This window comes from Mustela nivalis (assembly GCF_964662115.1).
Source record: "Mustela nivalis genome assembly, chromosome: 15".
Lineage (NCBI taxonomy): Eukaryota > Metazoa > Chordata > Mammalia > Carnivora > Mustelidae > Mustela > Mustela nivalis.
In genome coordinates this window covers 37,382,053-37,407,629 of record NC_139034.1, presented here as the reverse complement: position 1 = coordinate 37,407,629, position 25,577 = coordinate 37,382,053, and the positions used below count along the sequence as shown (strand labels likewise).

The following is a 25,577-nucleotide window of genomic DNA, read 5'->3' as shown; positions in this document are numbered from 1 at the left end:
ATTTCGAACGCGGATTGAGTCGCCTAGGCATCCGTAGTTGGGAACCGTGGAACCCTGGTCCCGGGGAAAGAGGGAGGTGTTCGGGTTTGGAGGCTCCGGTGGGCCTCGCGACGGGCTGGGTCCCAACTCGCCCCGCGTGGGGAACACGAGCTCGAGCCGGACCCCGGGGCGACGCACGGAGCGGCTGGTCCAGTCATGTGAGTCGGGTCTCAGGCTCTAAACAACGAGGTGTTGTTTCCCAGGGCGGCCCTTTCTCTGCCGGGTCTCGCCCTCCACCCCCCCCCCACCTCTTTTCGGCTGGAGGCGTGACGGAGGTGCTCTTAACTCGCTCGGGACCGGCAGCAGACCGGCAGGGCCGGTTTTCAGGGCATTTGGAAATGCTATCCTTCGGGGCGCCCTGGGGGCCCGAAGCTCGGGCTTCGGGAGGGAGGTTGGCGGCCAGTTGAGGTTGGACTGCTGCCCGCGAAGCAGCCGGGAGCTCCCTCACTTGCACAGTTGGGGAGTAGCAAGCACCCTATTCGTTTCTGTAGCGCTTGAATCCTGGGGTATTGTGAAACTTTAGGGTTGGACTTGGGCCACCTCCGCCTTCACCGACTGGTAGAAACGGCGAGTCTTATTAGCATAACTCCCACTCAACCCCCCCAAGCCTTGCAGGCTAAGAGGTCCCTTGGCTTTTCCAACTCCTCTTGCCCCAAGTCTCAAGAACAAATTGTATAAACTGATAGTCTCGGAGGAACCAGTCTCCCTCCAAAAGAGTCTTGTTCTTTGTTCCTTTGATGGAACTAACTTGATTTAAAGCAAACTTTGAGCTTCTTCAGGCCTCCATTAAGGCAATCTCCCAAATTGCCAGAAAGGCATAGAGAAGATAAATCTTTTCCAAGATGTTTCTTATTTTTTCATACTGATGATAGTGGCAAATGAGAAAAAAAAAAATTTTTTTTTTAAGCACTTTTATTAAAGGAAGTTTTAAATCCGGTGCAGACGACTTTTCTGGTGGCAACAATTTCAGATAACTGCTGCAGTGAGTTAAATACTAAAGGTAATGTGTATAATAAGACAGGATTCAGCAAGAGGGTGTTATATTTCAGACTCTAAGAAGATATAAAAACATGCACAGTTTTGCCTTTTTAATTATAAATAAGCTTAGACCTGTTTTTCTCTTTTTTAGGGCAGACTACTGGAAGTCGCAACCAAAGAAATTCTGTGATTACTGCAAGTGTTGGATAGCGGACAATAGGCCTGTATGATAATTCCACTATAAGAGAGTTTAATGATATTGTATTCCTGTGTTTCTTTTTGATCTGAACAGTATTTATGAAGCACCTTCAAATACATTGCTCTTGATTTTTCAAAACATTGAAATATTTCTGTTGTCTTTTCATTTCTTGTACGAAAGTGGTGAGCCTTCTTCCTTTTCATCGGGTTAAATTTGATTATATGTTGAGCCAAATTATTTCTCTATGTCCTTTAGTCACATTCAGAAAATGGATGTTGACTGGGTCATCTCCGTGTTTATCCACATTATGATGTTGTTTAATACTACCATATAAAAAATATTAAAGGACAAAGCCCTTTATATATAAAAAAGAACATTATTGTAGTTTATCTTGTGTCTTTTCAACTCCAGAAAAATAAATTAAACATATTTGCAAAGCTTTGTAGCTATAAATGGTTTCATTTTAAAGAATATCATTACCTCTTTCATGGACTATTATGAAAATAGCAGCTCTATTAAGCATTTATTACTGTATCTCAATCTAGATTAAACTTTTAAGACATAAAAGCGTCACTGATTTTTCCCCCTTATGTGCATGCCATAATGTATATATTATTATATACAGAATGTATATATTATTATATACTGAAAGACGGGGTTATCTTTTAAGTATATATTCCTAGCCTTTGTACTTGATAGAGTTGCATGCACAACAGAACAGTAGCCCCGTTTTTAACAATGTTATACTTCTTTGATAGACATTTATTTACTACTGTGTACAAGGAGTTTGGGCATATTTTTTTCCAGGATTTTGTTTTTGGTCTTTTGAATAGTTTAAAGATCATGAATTCTGTACAAATGGTTGATAGTTTCTCCTCTCTTGAGGTTCCTAATCAGTTCAATGAATTTTAGGAGTCAAGAAGAGTAAATAATCCCTTCTAGGATAATCTTTGTTCTCTTTGGATTATTAATATACATCAGTTTAACCTTTAATTAGAAACAAAATAATTTTGTTTTGAAATGGGTCTTTAATATTCTTTGTGTGGTATAATTAACTTTAGGAAACCTGATATATGAAAATTAGAAGGTGAATTTTTTCCATTGTGAAACCTTTGTTTTACAATGTCTCACTTTAAAGAGGAATTCATGGTAGTACTTTAGGATAGCTTAGCTTAGATTTGATTGACAAAATTTATTTTGCAAGGTTTATCAGAAATTGTTTAATTGCGTACACCCAGACATTTGTAATTTAGGGAGCATTCCTGACTGTTTTAAATGAGTAATAACATTCACTCACTCCTTTGTCCCATCCAGTCACCATCACTTTTTGTAGGTTACCACTTTTTTTCATTTTCTAGTCCATTTCATTGTTTCTGTTTGCACATACAGGTTTTTATTACAGTGTCATGTAAAACCTAGGATACCATACACATTATCCTTCACCATAGTTTCGTGGTTTTTTGTTTTGTTTTTTAAAGATTTTATTTATTTACGTACTTGACAGAGAGAAAGAGATCACAAGTAGGCAGAGAGCGGGGTGGGGGAGGGGAGAAGCAGGCTCCCTGCTGAGCAGAGAGCCCTAAGTGGGGCTCTATCCCTGGACCCTGGGATCATGACCTGAACTAAAGGAAGAGGCTTAACCCAGGTGCCCCTCGTGTTTGTTTTTTTAATTGAACAGTATCTCTGGAGCTCTCTCCATGTCAGTAGGTAGGAACTTTGTTCTCTATTCCAGCAGCCAAAATTTGGTAGATAGTGCCAAATTGTCCTCCATAAGAGTTGTACATTTTATACCATTACCACAGTGTGTAAAAGTATTTGTTCATAAGTTTGAAGGAATTCCTTGCTGTCTACTTTCCTCATAGTTTGGAGGAATAAGTTCTAATATTGTTTATTCTCTCTGTTTCCAGAGCAGTACAAATTCTAGAGACTTACAGGTTTTGACATTTTATGTTGAGAGGTGTTTCTTGAAGCTAAGTTTTGTTCCCACTCCTCTCTCTGGCTTCATGTCTTGTTTGACTCCTTGTTACAATCATATTAACTAGATTTGTCATCACGGGTACTTTGTATTTTTCTCCATTGATATGGTTATCATAGTTTATTTTAAGCACCAAAGGAAACCAGAGGATATGATAACAACATGGCTCAGTTCCCTCATATCATTTGATTAAAAGGACTGATTTGCATTAAAATTATTTTCCTGTCAATCATTCCAATTTTGTTATGTTCCATTCCTCTATTTATTGTTACCTTACTGTGACCATTATGATATTAATGTAACTTTCCTTTGTATTTTCTCTCTTATTAATTTTCAAGAGTGTTGAATTTCACGAAAGAGGAAAGAATCATAAGGAGAATGTTGCAAAGAGGATCAGTGAGGTAATTTAATTAATTTATTTCTTTGCCAGTTTTTCTATGTAAATATCGGTCCTTTATCTGGCTTTCGATTTTATATGTGTCTTACATAGATTAAACAGAAAAGCCTGGATAAGGCAAAGGAAGAAGAAAAGGCATCAAAGGAGTTTGCCGCAATGGAGGCAGCTGCCCTGAAAGCATACCAAGAGGATTTGAAAAGGCTTGGCTTAGAGTCAGGTAAAAAAGCAGCCAGCATGTTTTAAAACTAACATCAGAGGTCATGCTCAGTGAGCTTTTATTGTTTCCATAAAGAGGTGGTACACTCAGGGTCTAGTCTTGGTGCTTTTCCTATGCATCATAGCTGTATTTAGACCATGGGACTTTGCTTATGCACTTTTATTTTACTTTTAAAGCTTCATGTTGTAACATCTCCATTCATAACCATACTACCTTGGTGGTTAGCTAGTCTTAGTTCTGTCTTGGTCAGTGTTCATTTCAGACACAGCTGAGTTTTTTAGGTACTTGGCTAAAAGGAGCTATTCATTAAAAAATAGGCCTTGCATTATAACCACAGTTTGCTTTATCCATATGGTCAAAAGTATGAATTATGTTTGGTTATATAGTTGAGTTATAGTGAATTAGCCTTTTGTGGACAAATTTACTGATTTTACCAGTAGAAGGCAGATAATTTTTTTAATTGGATAAATTTGACATAAAACATAGTTTATGCAGGTGATACTTTGATGCATTTATATATACCGTAATAAGATCACTACTAAAGCAATATTTACCACATTATCTATTATGGTATTGTTGTCTATATTCGTTATACTGTGTATTTGATCTCTGTGGCTTAAGTACTACTTATTGCAAGTTTATAACCTTAAGCAGTATCAGCATTAGCCCCCAACCCCCTATCCTCTGGAAACAACAATTTTACTTTTTGGTCTTATGAGTTTGACTCTTAGATTCCGCATCAAGTGATATCATGCAGTATGCTTGTCTTCTCTTTACCTGATTTACCTCACTTACCATAATATGTTCAGGTTCCATCCATGTTGCTACAGATGGCAAGATATCCTCCTGTCTCATGGCTGAATAGTATTACATTATGCATATGTACTATATCTTTTTTATCCATTCATCTTGTTGATGGGCATTAGGGTTGTTTACATATCTTGGCTGTTATGAGTAATGCTGCAGTAGGTATGGGAGTGCATATATCCCTTTGAAATCCTGCTTGTATGTCCATTGAGTGTATAACCAGAAGTGAAATTGCTAGGTCATATGGTAGATGTGTATTTAACTTTTTGAGGGACCTCCATAAGTTCTACATAGTGGTTGGACCAGTTCACATACACCAGCAGGATATGAGGGTCCCCTTTTTCCATGCGGTCACCAGCAAGAAGGTAAATAATTTGGAGGTTTGAAGATAACTCAGTTCCAGATAAAGGCATTTATTAAGTAGAGTGTATCAATCTTGTTGATGAACTTAGGCTTTAACTCAGGAGCTTTTCTGTCAGCATTTCTTCCTTGACAAATCCATTATCCTTAAACCAGGCAAATAGCAGTCCCAGTTGTTGATATTGCAGAATGGTTGAGATAGTCAACATGGAATGATATTCTTCACTCTCCAAAAACTTCTTTCCATTAGTTTTTAAGCAGAATAATAAGTCAATTGGTATTGCCCTCATCAAATAAGGATAGTTGTAACCAGACTTTAAAAATATTATCCTGGACATTTTTAGTTAAAAGGAAGGGATGGGGGCTGTTTTTCAATGAGGAGAAAGCTGTATGCTTAAAGGGAAAAAAAGGATAGAGGTGTTCCTGCAGGATTAAAAGGGAGTCGTTGAAAATTCATCTCATCAATTATATGGATTGGGAGGTTCCATTATGCTACCCTATAAGCAAATCAGTCTTTGCATTTTGTACTTAAATGTATTTAAATAGGATTTTTCAAATTATTTTTGATAGCCTCATTTTCTTTAATAGTATATACATTCCCCTTAAAGTGCAATAATGCAGTACAAAGAAAAGACTTTTAAAAACTAAATGCTTTTAAGGTTATCCCAGACATCTTTAGAGTTTTCTAAGTTATACGCCACTTTATAGTCTATTTGGAGGTGGTTTTATTTTTTCCCTCAATAACATGTCAAATACTTCCTTTCTTTTAAATAATTAAGGATATACATTGTGTTTAATGGCTACAGAGTGGTTAGGAGCACAGACTTTGGAATCCACCAGGATTACCACTTGCTAGATATACAACCTCCAGTTTTCACAAAAACTAAGTAACATAATGGTATAAACTGCTTATTACAGTGACCACTTGCAATAAGTGTTTAATAAAGGTTATGAAATGCCATAACAAAATGCCATAAAAGTGTCATAACTTATTTAACTAATCTCTTCCAGACTAACATTTTAGGTTGCCTAGAGTTTTCACTGTTAGAATGAATGCTTCAGTGAACCGTTATGCAGGCGTGTTTTTTCATATTTATTTCTGTAAATTTAATCTCTTTAGAGATGAAATTGCAGAATCAAAGTGTGAATATATTTTATATATTGATAGCTAATACCAAGCTGTCTTATCTTTGTACTTTTTGTCCATCTTTTGTTAGAATGTTGGATTTATTTGTAAGGAATCTTTGTTACAAAATTAACCATGAGCCATATTTGTTGTAAATATTTATTATTTGTCTTTTAATTTTTTTTAGTTTTTAAAAATCTTAATTCTATTATGAATAACATAGCATATTATTTTTGTTGTTTATTTTTATTTATTTATTTATTTTTGCTATAATGGAATATTTGGATTTGTATGTAGGTTTAACACTATTTTAGTTTGTGGGGTTTTTTCACATATATCTTTAATCTGAAGGTTATATTTATGTGCAAACATGAGAGGGGACTTGGAGTGGAGAATAGCTCTACTTTTTTCCAAATAAGTAACCAGTCAATCCAACATCATTTGTTAAGTGATCTCTTTTTCTAATAGGCATCAGGAGTCTGCATTTGGGTCTCTTTACTCTTTGTTCTATTTCATTCATATGTTTACCTACTCCAGGATTCATTTTACTTTTTTTTTTTAATATACCAATTGTTTTAGAGTAAGTTTTAACATCTGGTAGAATTAGATTGCCCTTATTATTTCTGTTTTATAATTCTGGATATTTGTGCATATTTAGTTTTCAAAATGAGCTTTATTTATAATTTGTCAAGTTCCCAAAAGAATCTTCTTATCAGACTTTTAATTGGAGTAACATTATTAGTTGTTTCATACCAGGAAAAAAACAAAGTGTTGGTACTTCACCTTTCTTTTATCTTTTTCTCTAGAAATTTCAGAGCCAAGCATATCACCAGTAACAAGCACTATCCCACCTACCTCTGCACCAAAGCAACAGAAGGAAAAGAAGAAAAAGAAAAAAGACCCTTCAAAGGGCAGATGGGTAGAAGGCATAACCTCTGAGGGTTACCATTACTATTATGATCTTATCACGGGAGGTAGGTCAGGCATAGAACTGGTAAGAATGATAACTGACTGTTTATTTTGTTCTAGTTAATATTGGAACATTTAAACAATGGAAGACTGTAACTTGACATCTTTGCCACAATGGTAAAAAAATAATGTGCCCTTTAAAAAGATATCCTTAAAAAAAAGAAAAAGATATCCTTCTTATAGTGACTCAATGTTATACTTAGTTAAGCCCTTAAGAATGGGTTCCTTATGGGACGCCTGGGTGGCTCAGTTGGTTAAGCAGCTGCCTTCGGCTCAGGTCATGATCCCAGCGTCCTGGGATCGAGTCCCATATCGGGCTCCTTGCTCCGCAGGGAGCCTGCTTCTCCGTCTGACTCTGCCTTCCACTCAGTCTGACTCTGCCTTCCACTCTGTCTGCCTGTGCTCGCTCTCGCTCACTCTCTCTGACAAATAAATAAAATCTTTAAAAAAAAAAAAAAAAAGAATGGGTTCCTTATGAGGCACGTGGGTGCCTCAGTCAATTAAGCATCTGCCTTTGGCTCAGGTGATGATCTCAGTGTCCTGGAATCGAATCTCTTGGAGTCCCGCGTCTTGCTCCCCGCTCAGGAGAAAGGCTGCTTCTCCCTTTCGCTCTTTCTCCCTTACTCCCGCCTTTATGCTTGTGCTTTCCTGCTTGGGCTCTCATTTGCACTCTCTCAAATTAAAAACAACAAAAAAAAAATTTTAAAGGAATGGAATCCTTTCAAATTAATTAAAGCATTATATTATCTCAAGAGTATCTTTTGAAAGTATGAACTACATTAAAATAAAGCAATTTACATGGAAATAAGACATTTCAGATCCACTTTACAAATTGCAGAGGTTCTTAAAATATTCTGTGGGAGAGATTTTCTATCCAAAACCAGACTGGGAACCAGAACCATTTTCTTTTTTGTGTAGCCATCTTGTAGTAAAGAACCCAGCCTCCTATTCATGTTTTGGATATCACTTTCTAATAAAATACACAGTGGTATTTTCCAGTGGGAATATCAAAAGCAGTTTTGTTTTCCTTTAAAACTAAATGTATTGAGGACTTATTAATTTTAATTCTGAGATAAGTAAATATATTTATGTAGCATCTTACCATCCAGAATTATAAAATTTAAGATTAGAAATAAGCATAATACAAGGAGGAGTTTTAAAGTGCTGTGATAGAATAGAGATGTAAAATTGTGTGGGAACTTCAAATTGTAAGGGAGTGTGATTATGTAGATGTGAGAGATTATCACAGAAATTACTTTTGAACCCATTTATAAATTAAAAGGAGAACATCAAGAATGATGTCTTCTTATTCACCATTTGTATCCCTAGCACCAAATATAGTGCCTGGCATGGTATAGACACTTTATAGATATTTTGATTGAAAAAGATTGTAGTAGTTTGTTATGAGGGTGAAGCAAGCACTCCAAACAGGTAGAACAATATGAAGGTTTAAAAAGTTTGAAAGTAAAAAAAAAAAAATGAAAAAATAAAAAGTTTGAAAGTTTGGGAAATAGTCATTTGGTAGAGGTAAAATATATAGTTCTCTGTGGGATGCTGGGGTGGCTCAGGCAGTTAAGTGGCTGCCCTCAGCCCAGGGTCCTGGGATTGAAGCCCACATCGGGCTTCTTGCTCAGCAGAGAGCCTTCTCTGTCTGTGTGCTGCTTCCCCTGCTTATAGTCTCTCCATCTCTGACAAATAATCTTTAAAAATAAATAAATAAACGCTTACTTTAAAAATGTATATACATATACAGATCTCTGAAGATGTCATAGCAGAAGAAAGAGGCTACAAAAATAGTTTGGCGCTATGTCATGGAGGGCTAGGAAGATCGTGCCATTTCCTGAAGTATGGAATACAGAAATAGAGTAGGTTAAAGTGGGACAATAATAAATTCAGTTTTTGGAATGTTGAGGTTGAGGTACCTCCAGAACATTCATGTGGTAGTTTTCAGTGGCCGATTATAGTCTGGAATTTGGGAGATAAATTGAGTCTAGAAATGTAGATAATATCTTTTTTTTTTCTTTAAATTATGTTAGTCACCACATAGTACATCATTAGTTTTTGATGCTGTGTTCCAGGATTCATTGTTTACATATAACACCCAATGCTCCCTGCAATACATGTTCTCCTTAATACCCATCACCAGGCTTACCCATCTCCCCACCACTCAAACTCTCAGTTTGTTTCTTGGAGTCCACAATCTCTCATGGCTCTTCTACCCCTCTGACTTACCCCCCCCTTCACTTTTCCATTCCTTCTAATATACTCCATATTATTCCTTATGTTCCACAAGTAAGTGAAACCATATGGTAATTGACTCTCTCTGCTTGAATTATTTCACTCAACATAATCTCCAGTCCCATCCATGTTAATGGAAAAGTTGGGTATTCTTCCTTTCTGACGGCTGAGTTATACTCCATTGTGTGTCTGGATCACATCTTCTTTATCCATCCATCTGTTGAAGGGCATCTTGACTCTTTCCACAGTTTGGCTATTGTGAATCTTGTTGCTATGAACGTTGGGGTGCATATGGCTCTTCTTTTCACTGCCCCTATATCTTTGGGGTAAATACCCACTAGTGGAATTGCTGGATCATAGGGTAGCTCTATTTTTAATTTTTGAAGAACCTCCATACTGTTTTCCAAAGTGGCTGTACCAACTTGAATTCCCCTTTCTCTACAACCTCTCCAACATTTGTTGTTTCTTGCCTTGTCAATTTTTGCCATTCTCACTGGTGTAAGGTGGTATCTCAGTGTGGTTTTGATTTGAATTTCCCTGATGGCTAATGATGATGAACGTTTTTTCATGTATCTGTTAGCCATTTGTATTTCTCCTTTTGAGAAGGTCTTTTCATGTCTTCTGCCCATTTTTTGACTTACCTGTTTTTAGGGTGTTGAGTATGAGAAGTTCTTCATAGATCTTGGGTATCAGCCTTTTGTCTGTAGTGTCATTTGCAAATATCTTCTCCTTTTCCGTGGGTTGCCTCTTTGTTTTGTTGACTGTTTCCTTTGTGGTGCAGACACTTTTTATCTTAATGAAATCTCAAAAGTTCATTTTCGCTTTTCATTTTCCCTTACTTTTAGAGATGTATCTTGAAAGAAGTTGCTGTGGCTGCTGAAGAGGTTACTGCCTATGTTCTCCTCTAGAATTTTGATGGATTCCTGCCTCACGTTGAGGTCTTCCATCCATTTCGAATTTATCTTTGTGTATGGTGTAAGAGAGTGGTCAAGTCTCATTTTTCTGTATGTAGCTGTATAATTTTCCCGGCACCATTTATTGAAGAGACTGTCTTTTTTCATTGTATACTTTTTCCTGCTTTGTTGAAAATTAGTTGACCTAGAGTTGAGGGTCCATTTCTGGGTTCTCTATTCTGTTCCATTGATGTATGCGTCTGTTTTTGAGCCAGAACCATGCTGTCTTGGTGATCACAGCTTTGTAACATAGCTTGAAATCAGGGAACATGATGCCAATTTGGGCTTTTCTGGTTCCATACAAATTTTGGGATTGTATATTCCAGCACTTTGAAAAATGCTATTGCTATTTTTATTAGGATGGTGTTGAAACTATAGATTGCTCTGGGCATATCATAGTAATTTTAACAGTGTTGATTCTTCTAATCCATGAGCATGGAATGTTTTCCCATCTTTTTATGTCTTCAGTTTCTTTCATGAGTGTCCTTTAGTTCCCAAAGTATAGATCTTTTCCCTCTTTAATTAGGTTTATTTCAAGGTATCTTGTGATTTTTGGTGATATTGTAAATGGAGTCGATTCTCTAATTTCTCTTTCTACAGTTACATTGTTAGTGTATAAGAAAACAACTTGTTTCTGTGCATTGATTATCCACCACGACCAGGTGGGATTTACCCCTAGGATGCGGGGTGGTTCAACATTCTCAAATCAATCAGTGTGATAGAACACATAAATAAAAGAAGAGACAAGAACCACATGGTCCTTTCAATTGATGCAGAAAAAGCATTTGACAAAATACAACATCCTTTCCTGATTAAAGCTATTCAGCTTATAGGGATAGAGGGGACATTCCTCAATTTCATAAAATCCATCTATGAAAAACCCACAGTGAATATTCTCAATGCGGAAAAGCTGAGAGCCTTTCCCTTGAGATCGGAACTGACAAGGATATCCACCCTCGCCACTGTTGTTCAACATAGTACAAGAAGTCCTAGCAACAGCAATCAGACAACAAAAAGAAATAAAATGTATTCAGATTGGCAAAGAAGAAGTCAAACTCTCCTTTCTCAGATGACATGATACTTTATGTGGAAAACCCAAAGACTCCACCCCCAAACTACTAGAACTCATACAGCAGTTCAGTAATGTGGCAGGATAGAAGTGTAAATAATACATGAACTTTTAGGAGTATATGAGATCACAGGGAGAAAGAAGAGAACAAGTACGAAGGGTGGATAGTACATATATTGAAGGAAAGAAGAAAATACAGAAAGAAAAGAATGATCAGCAAGGTAGGAAATGAGATCAGAGTTAATCATGAAAAAAACATTGGGCTGTCAGTATTATAATTATTACAATTTTTAGAATCACACTTTTGGATTACATGGAAATAATAATAATCACATTTTCCACTGAGCCTTAAGAGAAGTACATGTTAGTTAGTTCAGCAGTGAACCGCAAATGATTGTGTTTGCTAAGGATCACAAGTCTTTCTTAGATTTACATAGAAACTATTAAGGGGGCGACTTGGTGGCTCAGTTGGTTAAGCATCTGACTCTGGATTTCAGTGTCAATCATGATGTCAGGGTTGTGGGATCAAGCCCTACATCGGGCTCCTGGCTCAGTATGAAGTCAGCTTGAGATTTTCTCTCTTGCTCGCTCCCTCTGTGCTTCCCCACCCCCATGCTCTCTCCTTTCTTTCCTCTTTCTTTTTCTTAAGATTTTATTTATGTATTTGAGAGAAAGAGAGCACAAGCCAGGCGGGGTAGAGCAGGCAGAAGGAGAAGCAGACTCCCTGTTGAGCAGGGAACCCGATGTGGGGTTCTATTCCAGGGCTCTGAGACCATGACCTGAGCCAAAGGCAGACGCTTAACCAATTGAGCCACCCAGGTGCCCCTTCCTCCCTCTTTCTAAAATAAATAGGTAAAATCTTTTATGAAAAAGATTTTTAAGAGCTATTAGTTATGTGTTTCTCCCTTTTAACTCCTATTGCTTGCTTCCTTTGTTCGCCATCCTACCGTTTCTAGTCTTGCTCTCAGCAAAACCCTTGAACAACAGGTGTTAGGGACGCTGACCCTCCTACCCCATGTGGTAGAAAATCTGCTTATAATTTAAAGTACAGTTGCCATACAGTGTTACATTAGTTTCAGGTATACAACATAGTGATTTGACAGTTCCAAACTTTAACCCATGCTCACCCCATTTGCAGTCCCAATACACTTCTATTGCAGCTTTATTGACTATATTCTCTCTGCTGTCCTTTTCTTCATCTCCATGGCTTATTTATTTTATAACTAGAAGTTTGAGCCTGTTCTTCCCCTTAACATATTTCACGTGTTCAGCCATCCACCACCCTCGCTTGCAACCACCAGTTCTCAATATTTAAGAGTCTGGTTTTATTTGTTTTGTTTTTTAGACTATACATGTAAGTGAAATCATATGGTATTTGTCTTTCTTTGTTTGATCTATATCACTTAGTATAATATCCTCTAGGTTCATCCATGCTCTTACATGGCAAGATTTTATTTTTTATGGCTGAGTAATATTTGTGTGTGTGTGTGTGCATGTCTGTGTGTGAAAGAGGGAGAGAAATGAGTATCTCACATTTTTAATCCACTCATCTATCAATGAGCACTTGGGTTGCTTTTGTATCCGTCTAAATATAATAATAGACATTATTATCATATATAAATAATGCTGCTATAAATATAGAGGTGCATTTATCTTTTCAAATTAATGTTTTCATTTTCTTCAAGTGTATGCCATAGTGGAATTACTGGATCATATGGTTTTTATAACATTTGACTCCCCAAAAACTTAACTACTAATAGCCTACTATTGACTAGAAGCCTTACAGGTGACATAAACAGTTGACACACACATTTTGTGTGTTATATGTATTATATACTATATTTTATAGTAATACCTTTTTTAAATTTTTTCAGTATTACTAGACTATGTGGTTCATCTGTGAGGGTTTTTTTAACTGTCACAAAATCTCTCAAAAATTTTCCAATATATTTATTGAAAAAAATCTCCTTGTAAGTGGACCTGCACAATTCAAACCCATGTTGTTCAAGGGTCAGGTGTACTTGTTTTTAATTCCTGCATCTTTCATCTTGTTCATCTTAAGTCATTCATTGTTTCTCACTCTCCCCTCCCTAGAATGTCAAACAACCATCTCGTTTCTTCAGAACTCATCAAGCCTGGGACACCTGGCTGGCTTAGTCGGAAAAACACATGACTCTTAAATTGGGGGTCATACATTTGAGCCCTGTGTTGAGTGTAAATATTACTAAAAAAAATATTAATAAACTTTTAAAAAAGCTTTTCGATCCTTGGGTCGAGCCACCTGGGTGGCTCAGTCAGTTGAGCATCCATCTCTTGGTTTTGGCTCAAGTCATCATCTCATGGGGTATGGGATAAAGCCCTGCATCAGGCTCTGTGAGCCCCCCAGGTAGTCTGCTTAGGGTTCTCTCCCTCTTCCCAGCCTCCCATGCATACAAGCATGCACACTCACTTGTATGCTCTCTGTCTCTCTCAAATAAATAAATAAATCTTTAAAAAAACAAACAGACTTCTGAATTCTACGAGATCTTACCTGCATTTAAGAATTCTTGTGGAAGTCCCAGTAACTTCTTTTTTTTTCTTTTTTAAGATTTTTATTTATTTATTTATTTGAGAGACAGTGAGAGAGAGCATGAGCAAGGAGAAGGTCAGAGGGAGAAGCAGATTCCCCATGGAGCTGGGAGCCCGATACGGGACTCAATCCCGGGACTCCGGGATCATGACCCGAGCTGAAGGCAGTCGTCCAACCACCTAAGCCACCCAGGCGTCCCAGTCCCAGTAACTTCTAATCCTCATTCTGTTTTTCCTTCTTGGTTAAATATCATTCAAATATGTTCTGTATAATACTATTGGGATGTATATTGTTTCTTTTTATTTTTCAATTCTATGTTTAACTGTAGGCCTGTAGTGTTTTGTACACATTAAATGTCCTATAAATTTTTGCCAAATTAAATTTTTTGAGAAGTTTTTCTTTTAAAGTGAAAAAATTGTATTAATGAAGTATATTTTGCTTTAAGCATCCCAATGGGAGAGACCAGAAGGATTTCAAGGAAACTTAAAAAAGGTAACTGAAGCATACTGTTAGTGTCTTTAAACTGATTGGTTTCTGGGTTTTTTATAAAAGAGTTCTGTTAAGCAAGTTTACTTCCAAATAAGGCCCCCTACACACATTTTGTTACTTTCTTCCTATATTCTTTTGTGAGAAGACTGGGTGGAGGTGAAAAATTGATATCTACCTAAAAACTCCATGCAGGGCAAATATCATCAGTTAATTTGTAGTCCATTGCATTCAGATGTCCCTGTCCATCTGCAAAGAATTGTTCCTATCTTTCAGAGGTGCAATGTTCTCTCTCTGAAAGTTAGTTTATAATTAACACAAACCAAGCTTCCTGGCCATAGTCAATACTGCCTCTCTAATTCCCAGGTGTTAAGAGGAAAGGGGAAGTAGCTGACTCTATGCCTTAGTTATTTCATATAGTATAACTACATCATTATCTTCCGTTTATGCTGGGTTTTTTCCTCCCATTAGATAGCAGGGAAGGCTGTTTGGGTAGAAGGAGTAAGTGAAGATGGTTATACCTACTATTACAATACAGAAACAGGAGGTAAGTATGACCTTTGATTATCCTAACTATATAAAGTTGTACCTGGAACTGCTTATTAGCCTGCTGATGAAGGGAACTTAGGAATTTTAGTATAGCGATCAACATATATCCATAGCATGTGTATATTACTTTTGTAATTTAAAAACAACACAATGGAAGAACAGGAAGGTTTTCATATATAATATACTGTGTTGCTCATAATTCTTACTTGATGTGCCATTCACAAATTTTAAAGATTATTTTTACTTTATCATTATTGACTTTTTTTTTTTAAGATTTTATTTATTTGACAGAGAGAGAGAGAGAGAGATCACAAGTAGGCAGAGAGGCAGGCAGAGAGAGGGGGAAGCAGGCTCCCTGCTGAGCAGAGAGCCAGATGTGGGGCTCGATCCCAGGACCCTGAGATCATGACCTGAGCCAAAGGCAGAGGCTTAACCCACTGAGCCACCCAGGTGTGCCCATTATTGACTTTTTAAATTATTATGGTAGAAATATAATCATTACTTTGAAAGCTACCTTAGAAATCACCTAATTTGACTTGCCTTTTCCTTTCTTAAAAACAAAACAAGTTATGTTAGCAGTGGCTTAGAATGTCAGATTTTCACTTTTACTATCCCAGTAATGTTTCAGTTATATGTAAATATTTATAAAACATGCATAACTGTTACAATTATTATCTAAGTTTTTCAAGTTAACATTTTTTCTAATTTAATTTTATAGAATGGGTCAGCAAGTAATTATAGTTAGTTTCTCCTACAATTAAATTTACCAAAATATGTATAGTATCAGTAGAAGTTTGAGAGTCTTTATTTAATTATTTATTAAATTTCTACTATCCAAACACATAGCATTAAATCTTTTAGGAAGATGGGGCGCCTGGGTGGCTCAGTGGGTTAGGCCGCTGCCTTCGGCTCAGGTCATGATCTCGGGGTCCTGGGATCGAGTCCCGCATCGGGCTCTCTCTGCTCAGCAGGGAGCCTTCTTCCTCCTCTCTCTCTCTCTGCCTCTCTGCCCACTTGTGATTTCTTTCTGTCAAATAAATAAATAAAATCTTTAAAAAAATAAAAATAAAAATAAAAAAATTAAAAAAAAATCTTTTAGGAAGAAAAGGCCCATGTTAGCCTCCAAGTAGATAACCTAGCCTGCCCAACAGTAGTAATGGTTCTAGCTTGGTAAAATTGAGATACTGAATAAAATAAACATAGTGAATATGCTGAATAAAATAATATAGTGATATAATATAGGTGGAGAATTGGTTCTGGGCTTAGTGCATAGCTTCTTCCGTTACCAGCTTTATGATTCTGGGGAAGTCTCTGAACCTCTAGCCACTGTTATGCAAAACTGAGATGATCATGTATACTCTTGGATCATGAAGGTCGGGTATCTATGAAGTTCCCAGAACAGTACATAATACATAGTAGGTGCTTAAATTATTTCCTGAAAGTTTGTTACTCGTGTGAAATATAAATAAGGAAATAATTATTTTCATGTTGAAAAACACCTTTTTTTTTTTTAAGGATTTTATTTTTAACTAATCTTCTACATCCAGTGTAGGGTTCGAGCTTACAGCCCTGAGATCAAGAGTTGCATGCTCCATTGACTGAGCCACCCAGGCGCCCTAGAAAACACCCTCTTTTAATAAGAGGCTATACAAACTGCTTTGCCCTCAAACTGTTTCAGTTTATGTATAGCAAGCGTAATTATTGATACAGCCCATTTCACTCTTAAAAATCTCTCAGTTAGACAGTAAATCTTACCATTCCTTTCCCTTTTATTATACTAAAAATGGAGACTGTTAGATAATTAGAAATGCTGTCTTTTTTATTTCAGTGTTCCAAGATTCATTGTTTATGTATAACACCCAGTGCCACACGCAGTATGTGCCTTCCTTAATACCTGCCACCAGGCTCTCATTTTACTAAAAGCCCAGTAACCACTGGATGGCAGTAGAGTGCAATGGAGATTATTTTTTTCCTAGTATAAAAATGACGAATTATATTCATTCAGGTCTTCACAGTATGATTTCACTCTGTGCGGACCCCAGGAAACCTTTGTGATAAATAAATTCCAGGAAATCTAATGTGTACTCATTAGCACATGTTTCCTGATACTGGTGTCAGATAAAGTGTGACAGTCCTTCAAAGGTGTTGCCCAGTTCTTAGGTCTCTTTCCATTAGGGTTATAGTTTATGTGTCTGGAATCCAGATTGAAATCAATTCTCAAAAGATAAAAGAGCAAGTGCTTTGGGAATTCTTATTTTTTATCTTCTTAATCAAGTGATAGTGTAAAATAGATGTAGTGCTATTCTTTAATAATATATTGTGGGGAAAAAAGTTAAAAAAATACATTTGTAAATGACAGGGAGTGTTATATTGGTATTTACTTTGGAATAGAATTGGTAACTAAATAACATGACTATTAAAATTTGTTGAATAGAATCCAGATGGGAAAAACCTGATGATTTCATACCACCCTCTGGCGATCTGCTTTCTAGTAAGGTCGATGAAAAATCACTTGGTACCCTAGAAGAGTCTAAATCATCAGATTCTCATAGTGATTCTGATGGAGAAGAGGAAGCAGAAAAAGGAGAGGCCTCTACCGAAACACAAAAGCCAAAAATAAAGTTTAAGGTAGGTTCTTGATTTATTCTTTATAGAACTTTACCAATTTACTGAAAGCTCAGCAGACTTACTCAGTTTTCTGGTGGAAGATAGAAGTAAAGCCAAGACGTACATTTTTAGCAAATGGATAAATGGTTGTAGCACTTGTAGTATCTATCTGGTGGCAAGACAGTTCATTTTTAGACTTCCTAAGTTTGAGATACCCCAGGAACATCTAGAGAGCTGTCTGAATATACAAATCTGAGTATCTGTATCTAGGCTAGAGATGCTAATTTGAGTACCATCAGCATACTGGTAGTAATTTAAATCTCAGAATGAGTGAGATAACCTAGGAAAATGACTTTGGGCAACATTAAATATTAAAGTGACAGGCAGGGAAAGAGGAACTCATAATGGAAAGAATGGCTAGAAAGTTACGCAGAGAAGCAGAAGAATTTAAGATCCAAGAAGCTAAAGGAATAGAGTGTCAAGTATTAATTAGGTCTAGAACAAGAAGAATGAAGCCCTTCTAGTAGTTTCACCAGGGTTTGAGGTGGCAGAACTCAGATTATATTGTACATCTGAAACTAATATTAGACTATATTAACTAACTGGAATAAAAACTTTAAAAAATAAATAAAGGGGCAAATGAGTATCTTCAGTTAAGCATCTGCCTTCAGCTCAGGTCATGATCCTGGGGTCCTGGGATCGACCCCCATATCAGGCTCCCTGTTTAGTGGGGAATCTGCTTCTCCCTCTGCCCACCCCACCCCCCTGCTTGTACTCTCGCTCACTGTCAAGTGAGAAATAAAAAATCTTAAAGAACTCCAATTATAGAGGAATGAAAAGTGGTTCATGGTTTATATGTGGTTTGGATATGAGATGAAACCTAGAAATTGGTTGTCAGGATGATGGCTACACATTGACTCTTAATCATGAGAGATTTGTGGTAATGATGCTTTCATTCAGAGGGACTCGAAAGGAGGTGGAGTGGGAATACCAACAAGGGTAGGTGGATAGGTTGGTCTTGAACGAGGAATAAACTCATTTTCGATAGGGTAAGGTTTTCCTTTTCTGTAAGAAGGTAGGACTATGGATGAGTTGGTATCAGGGAGGAAATTGAGTCATGCCCTTTTAGCCTCAGTTTACTCATTTATAAAGAAATCAAGATTGCTTCCTGAGAGTGAGGAGCTTTGAGTAGCTTGACAACATTAATGAATTGAAACAGTTATTCAGCTGGGGTGGGAGAGAAAGTGAACCAAGTAAAAAGATTGTCAGATGCTGCTGAATCCCCAGCCATGGCAGAAAAATAAAATTAAACATTTTTACAGTATTGCTAGTCCTGCTTTGTGATCTTTCCAGGAATACTCTGGGAGCCTAGGTGGCAAAGCAAAACAGACACATAGCATTGATCCATAGATGACATTACTGGCCAGAGTAGTGAAGGAAATCTAAGGATGCTGGAGAGAGGGTACTTCCAGGCCACATCTAGAATCGTTGTCCTTGCCTGGAATTTTTCTACGTACCCCATAATTCTTGGTAGAACTCAGGCTGAGGGCTGTATCCAGTTTGTAGAGGAGCAGCCGCAGAGCCCTTATAGTAGCTATCTCATGATGTTTATATTTCTTGTTGTTCTTTTTTATTTTCTTTATTTTCTTTTTGTTTCAGTCTGCTTTAATTTCTCTCGACAGTATTTTATAGTTTTCGGTGTCACATATTTTGTCAGATTTATCCCTGGGTAATTGTTTCGTGCTAATATAAGTGGTACAGGTTAAAATTTTTAATTTCCAATTGTTCACTGCTAATATATAAAAAAATCACATAGTAATTATTTCTGACAACTTTATTAAATGTACTGTTAGTTCCAATAGCATTTTTTAGTAGAGTCATTAGGACTTTTCTGCATTCACAATCCCATCATCTTTCCCTCAGTGCCCCTTATATTAATGATGTTTCTCTCTCTGGCCATTGGGAACATAAACTATTTCCACCCCTATATTATTTTCTTTTTCTTTTTTCTTTTTTTTTTTTTTTAAGATTTTATTTATTAATTTGACAGAGAGAAATCACAAGTAGACGGAGAGGCAGCCAGAGAGAGAGAGAGATAGGGAAGCAGGCTCCCTGCTGAGCAGAGAGCCTGATGCGGGACTCGATCCCAGGACCCTGAGATCATGACCTGAGCCGAAGGCAGCGGCTTAACCCACTGAGCCACCCAGGCGCCCCCTTATATTATTTTCTTTTTGAGATTTTATTTTTAAGTAATATCTCCTTTTTTTTTTTTTAAAGTACAACCAACATGGGGTTTGGACTCAACAACCCTGAGGTCAGGAGTCACATGCTCCACCGACTGAGCCAGCCAGGCACCCCCATCTCCCAATGTTTATACCCAGTATCCTGGACAGACATTATTAATTTCAAGCAAATAAGATATTATAAAATACAGATAAACAAAGACAGACTACCTATAACCCTGCTACTTCCCAGAGAAATCCCTCCTATAACATTTTGGTGTTTTCTCGGTTTGTAGTTTTTGTTTTTGTTTTTGTTTTTGTTTATTCAGACTCTAATACATTATTTTAAATATGGAGTCATTCTGGGGGCATCTAGGTGGCTCAGTTGGTTAGGCATCTGCCTTCTGCTCAGAGCATGATCCTAGGGTCTTAGAATTGAGCCCCACGTTAAGCTTCCTGCTCTCTCTCTCCCTCTGCCCCCCCCCCGCTCGTGTGCATGCTGTCTCTCAAATAAATAAAATCTTCAAATAAAAACATGGAGTCATACTATGATAAGGTCTTAATTGCTTTAAAATTTAATCTGTCACAAAGACATCAATAAGTTTTTATCAAAATACTGGATGGATAGTTTTCTGTGGTATGAATACACTTATTTACTCAGCCGTTTGTAGCTGAATATTTGTTTTTGTTTTTTTTTAAGATTTTATTTATTTATTTGACAGAAATTACAAGTACACTGAGAGGCAGGCAGAGAGAGAGAGAGAGAAGGAAGCAGGCTCCCTGCTGAGCAGAGAGCCCGATGCGGGACTCGATCCCAGGACCCTGAGATCATGACCTGAGCCGAAGGCAGCGGCTTAACCCACTGAGCCACCCAGGCGCCCCCTGAATATTTGTTTTTAATAACCACTGAGGACTGGGGAAGAAATACCTAGAGACACATTATTAAGCAGTGTTAAAGTCTCTGCTGACACTGTGTATTGTAAATTCTGAAGTCTTACCAGTTTGTATGGTTGTGTTTTTTTTTTAATTCCAGTACACTTAACATACAGTGTAATATTAGTTTCAGGTATATTAGTTTAGCAATTCCACACATCTCCCAGTGCTTATCACAACACAGGCACTTCTTAATACCCATCACCTATTTCTCCCCCTCCCCACCCACCTCCCCTCTGGTAGCCATCAGTTTGTTCTCCATACTTAGGGTCTGTTTCTTGGTTTTTCTCTCTCTCTCTATTTTTTCCCTTTGCTTGTTTGTTTCTTAAATTCCATGCAAGTGAGTTCCTATGGTATTTATCTTTATCTGACTTACTTCACTTAACACACTCTAAGTTCCATTCATGTCATTGGAAATGACATTCCTTTTTTTAACAGCTAAATAATAATCCAGTACATATTCATATTTCACATCTTATTCATCTGTCAGTGAGCACTGGGCTACTTCCATAGTTAGTTGTAAATAATGCTGCAATAAACATAGAGGTTTGGCTTCCGTAGTTTGCTTAGGGATTTGGCTTCCGTCGTTTTGCTAACATAGTTTAACTGTTGTAAATAATGCTGCAATAAACATTTTTTCCTATAGTTTTGATTTGTATTTCCTTAATGATCAGTGATGCTGAGCATTTTTTCATGTGTTGGCCATCTCTTTGTCTTTAGAGAAATTTCTGTTCGTGTCTTCTATTTTTAGTTGGATTCTTTGTTGTTTGGATGTTGGTTTGTATAAGTTCTTTATATATTTTAGATATTAACCCTTTATTGGCTATGTATTTGCAGAATCTCTTCTCCCATTCAGTAAGTTGCCTTTTAGTTCTGTTGATTGTTTCCTTTGCTGTGGAGAAGGTTTTTGTTTTATTGTAGTCCCAGTAGTTTATTTTTGCTTTTATTTCCCTTCCCTCAGTCATATGTAGAAAAATGTTGCTATAGCCAATGTCAGAGTCCTTACTACCTGTGCTTTCTTAAAGGATTTATGGTTTCAGGTCTTACATTTAGGTTTTGTTTTTTGTTTTTTGTTTTTTAGGATTTTATTTATTCATTTGACAGAGAGAGAGATCACAAGTAGGCAGAGAGGCAGGCAGAGAGAGAGGGAGAAGCAGGCTTCCCACTGAGCAGAGCGCCTGATGCAGTGCTCGATCCCAGGACCCTGAGATCATGACCTGAGCTGAAAGCAGAGGCTTAACCCACTGAGCCACCCAGATGCCCCTCTCATTTAGGTCTTTGATCCATTTTGAATTTATTCATGTGTATAGTATAAGAAATTGGTCAGTTTCATTCTTTTGCATTACCTGACCAGTTTTTCCAATACCATTTGGTGAGGATGGTCTTTTTCCTGGTGTATATTCATTCCTGCTTTGTCAAAGATTAATTGACCATAAAACCGTGGGTTCATTTCTGGGTTTTCTCTTTTATTCTGTGGATTTGTGTGCCTATTTTTGTGCCAGTAACATACTGTTTTGATTACTAAGGCTTTGTAATATAACTTGAAGTCTGGTTGTGTGGGAGTTCCCCCCCGCCCCGTAACACTTGACAGACCAGTGATTGGATAGGTTGTGTTGGAGGTTTTTAGGCCCCACACAAGAGACAAATAGATGAAGATACTTAAGGGTGCTAGCAAAAAAAAAAAAAAAATGTTTATAAAGTGATTCTGTGTGGACATGGAGCTCTTTAATGAAGGGTGTAAAATCTGTGCTTAACATCACCAATCATCAGGAAAATGCAAATCCAAACTACAAGGAAATAATCACTCATACCTGTCACAATGGCTAAAATCTAAAACAAGAAATAACAGGTGTTGGCAAGGAAGTAGAGAGAAAGGAACCTTCTCATGCACTGTTAGGGGGAATAAAACTGGTGTAGCCACTGTGGAAAACAGTATGGAGGTTTCTCACATAGTTAAAAATAGAATTGCCCTAGGATCCAGCACTACTGGGTATTCACCCCAAAAATACAAAAATAGTTTTTATTGTTTATGTTTATTACATAACATATGTGTATTACAGCATTGTCTATAAAAGCCAAACAAGGGAAGCAGCCCAGATGCTCACTGACAGATGACTAAAGATGTGGTGTGTATACACACACACACACACACACACACACACACACACACAGTGAAATATTACTCAGCCATTAAAAAGGAATGAAATCTTGCCATTTGCAGTGACATGGATGGAGCTAGAGAGTATAATTCTAAGTGAAATAAGTCAGAGAAAGAAAAGTATCATATGATTTCACTTGTGTGGAATTTTAGAAACTAAACAAACAAGCAGTGGGGGAAAAAGAGAGAGAGGGAAAGTTAAAACAAAAAACAGACCTTTAGTATTTAAACCAAGAAACAGACCTTAAACTATAGAGAACAAACTGATGGTTACCAGAGGGAAAGTGGGTGGGGCGGATGGGTAAAATAGATGATGAGAAATAAAGAGTACACTTACCATGTTGATTAAAAAAAAAGGATCAAAAATTAAAAAAAAATTATTCCCTGTGGATGTGAAGCTCTGTAATGATGTAAGATCTAGATGAGGTCAACAAACACAGAACACAAGGAGAAGTTAAGGCATTAGAGATGGTAACAAGGTTGGACAGGAGGTATATTAGAAGTAAGGAAGCCAGAAAACCAAAAGAAAAACTTACTGTGGTTAAATGTGGGGATGCTTTTGGAATTTTAAATTTCACAGGTAGGGCATTTTTGAGTGATGACGTAGTTCAAACTAAAAGGTACACTGATGTAAGGATTTGATATTTAAATACTACCTATGTGCTATATATGAGGGAAAATATCTTATATAAACATTAAGCAACTAAAGTATAGTTGAAGGCCAGCGGCATTGATTGTGAAGCTCACAGAACAGGCTAGGGAATTTTTAAGGTATAGGATGATGGGTTTGAATAGAAAGAACATGGTTAAAGTTATCAGTGAATATGGAGTAGGGGCCAAAAGTCATTATCGTGTGAGGAAGGTGATATGAACCTCAGGAGGAGGCATTTATTACATTGCATTAGAATCAAAGCATACATTATGATCTCAGTAAAAATCTTTTATTTTAAAAAAGGTCACAGCCTAGAAATTGCCCAGAATGCTAAGAGAAAGTGAATACTGCCTTATAGTTTTATGATGGAACAGAATGAGGAAATGAGTTAAAATCCATTCACAGAATTACAGAGCAGTATCCTAAGACTGCCACCCATGGTTGTGCATCTTGCAGAGAAAGTAAAATCTAGTGTATGGTCCATTTGTTTAACTGAATCATTGAGCTTTGTTTTCCCGGTGAAGGAGTGCCATAAAAATACTAGCCCTACCCAAGGGCTCACATGGGATCTCCTTCTAATCAAGGGTATGTCTTTTTCTCATTTCACATAGTTATGTACCAGTTATAATTCCTTTAAGGCTTTAGCAGTCACCTCAATGTGAAAACAGATTTCAGTTAAGACTGATAGATTATGGGAGTTCTTTAAGTAGATAGTGTAGTAGGGTCTAATGACATGGCATTAAATTCAGAAAAGGCACAATATAAGGGAAGATCACTATTGGATATATAATTAAGGAGAAAAGGCAGAAAAGAGAAGAGAGGATTAAAGAAGGCCAGTATATGCCCTCAATTGGACAACACTGGGACCTCTGGGTGTCTCAGTCAGTTAAGTGTCTGCCTTCAGTTCAGGTCATGATCCCAGGGTCCTAGGATCCAGCCCCTGCATCAGCAGGAAGCCTGCTTCTTCTTCTTCTCCCTCTGCCTTCTGTTCCCCCTGCTTGTGCTCTCTGTCTCTGTGAAATAAGTAAATTTTTTTTTTTAAAAGATTTTATTTATTTATTTGACAGAGATCACAAGTAGGCAGAGAGGCAGGCAGAGAGAGAGAGAAAGGAGGAAGCAGGCTCTCTGCGGAGCAGACAGCCTGATGCGGGGCTCGATCCCAGGACCCTGGGATCATGACCTGAGCCGAAGGCAGAGGCTTTAACCCACTGAGCCACCCAGGCGCCCCAATAAGTAAAATTTTTTAAAAATTGTAGAATATTAATTGAATCATACTAGATTATTTTAAAAACCAGCCTTGGCCCATTGTATCTTAACATCTGACATATTAAAAAACCTAATCAAGGATTAAAATTTAAAATTCTTCTATGTGTATTTTTTGTGTAATGTGCAAATTAAAAATATTGAGTTAGTATATTATTATTTATAAATCAGTAAGATTATGTTAGAAATTGTGTCCCTGTAGTTTTGCTTGAAGTATGTTATTTCTTGACTTTGACATTTTAGGAAAAAAATAAAAATAGTGATAAAGGAACTGAACCAGAAACACAAAAAGAAAAAAATACCCAAGAACAAAATTCATCAGGTCCAAATGAAGAAAAATCCAAAGCTCATAAAAAGTCAAACCCATATGGAGAATGGCAAGAAATTAAACAACAAGTTGAATCTCAGTAAGTACCTAAAACTTATTCCCACTGTTATTACAACTTGTATTTTCTATCTCAGTACTTCCATACGTCACAGTAACTAATTTCAAGGATAAGGTGCTCATTAAAAGTGTGGCTCATTTCTTTTATTTCTAGAGTGATTTTATCTCTTCTAATTCAGTATTTTAGAGTATTTGAAACTGTAAAGTATTGGTTATTTTTTAAAAAGTAAGTTAATGAGGGTTTTTTTGGTAGGAGAGATGCTGTTTGTTTATTTTAGTTGCAGTATAGTTATATACAGTGTTATATTTGTTTCAGGGGTATAATATAGTGATTCAGCAATTCTGTATGTTATTTAGTGCAACCTCTAATGATCTCTCTAATTCCTACCCAAATATAACATTTCTTTTGACCACATATTCACACGC

At 37.0% G+C, this 25,577-nt stretch overlaps 1 protein-coding gene across 1 annotated transcript; it reads left to right on the top strand.

The window, feature by feature from the left end:
• Positions 1–68: 68 nt before the first annotated feature.
• WBP4 (WW domain binding protein 4) lies at positions 69–25,213 on the top strand. Its single transcript, XM_082701389.1, has 9 exons — positions 69–197; positions 1,169–1,241; positions 3,530–3,592; positions 3,682–3,805; positions 6,905–7,072; positions 14,342–14,388; positions 14,854–14,929; positions 17,366–17,559; positions 25,010–25,213. Coding segments are annotated over exons 1-9 (915 nt in total). The 5' UTR covers positions 69–195; the 3' UTR covers positions 25,178–25,213.
• The last annotated feature ends 364 nt before the right edge of the window (positions 25,214–25,577 follow it).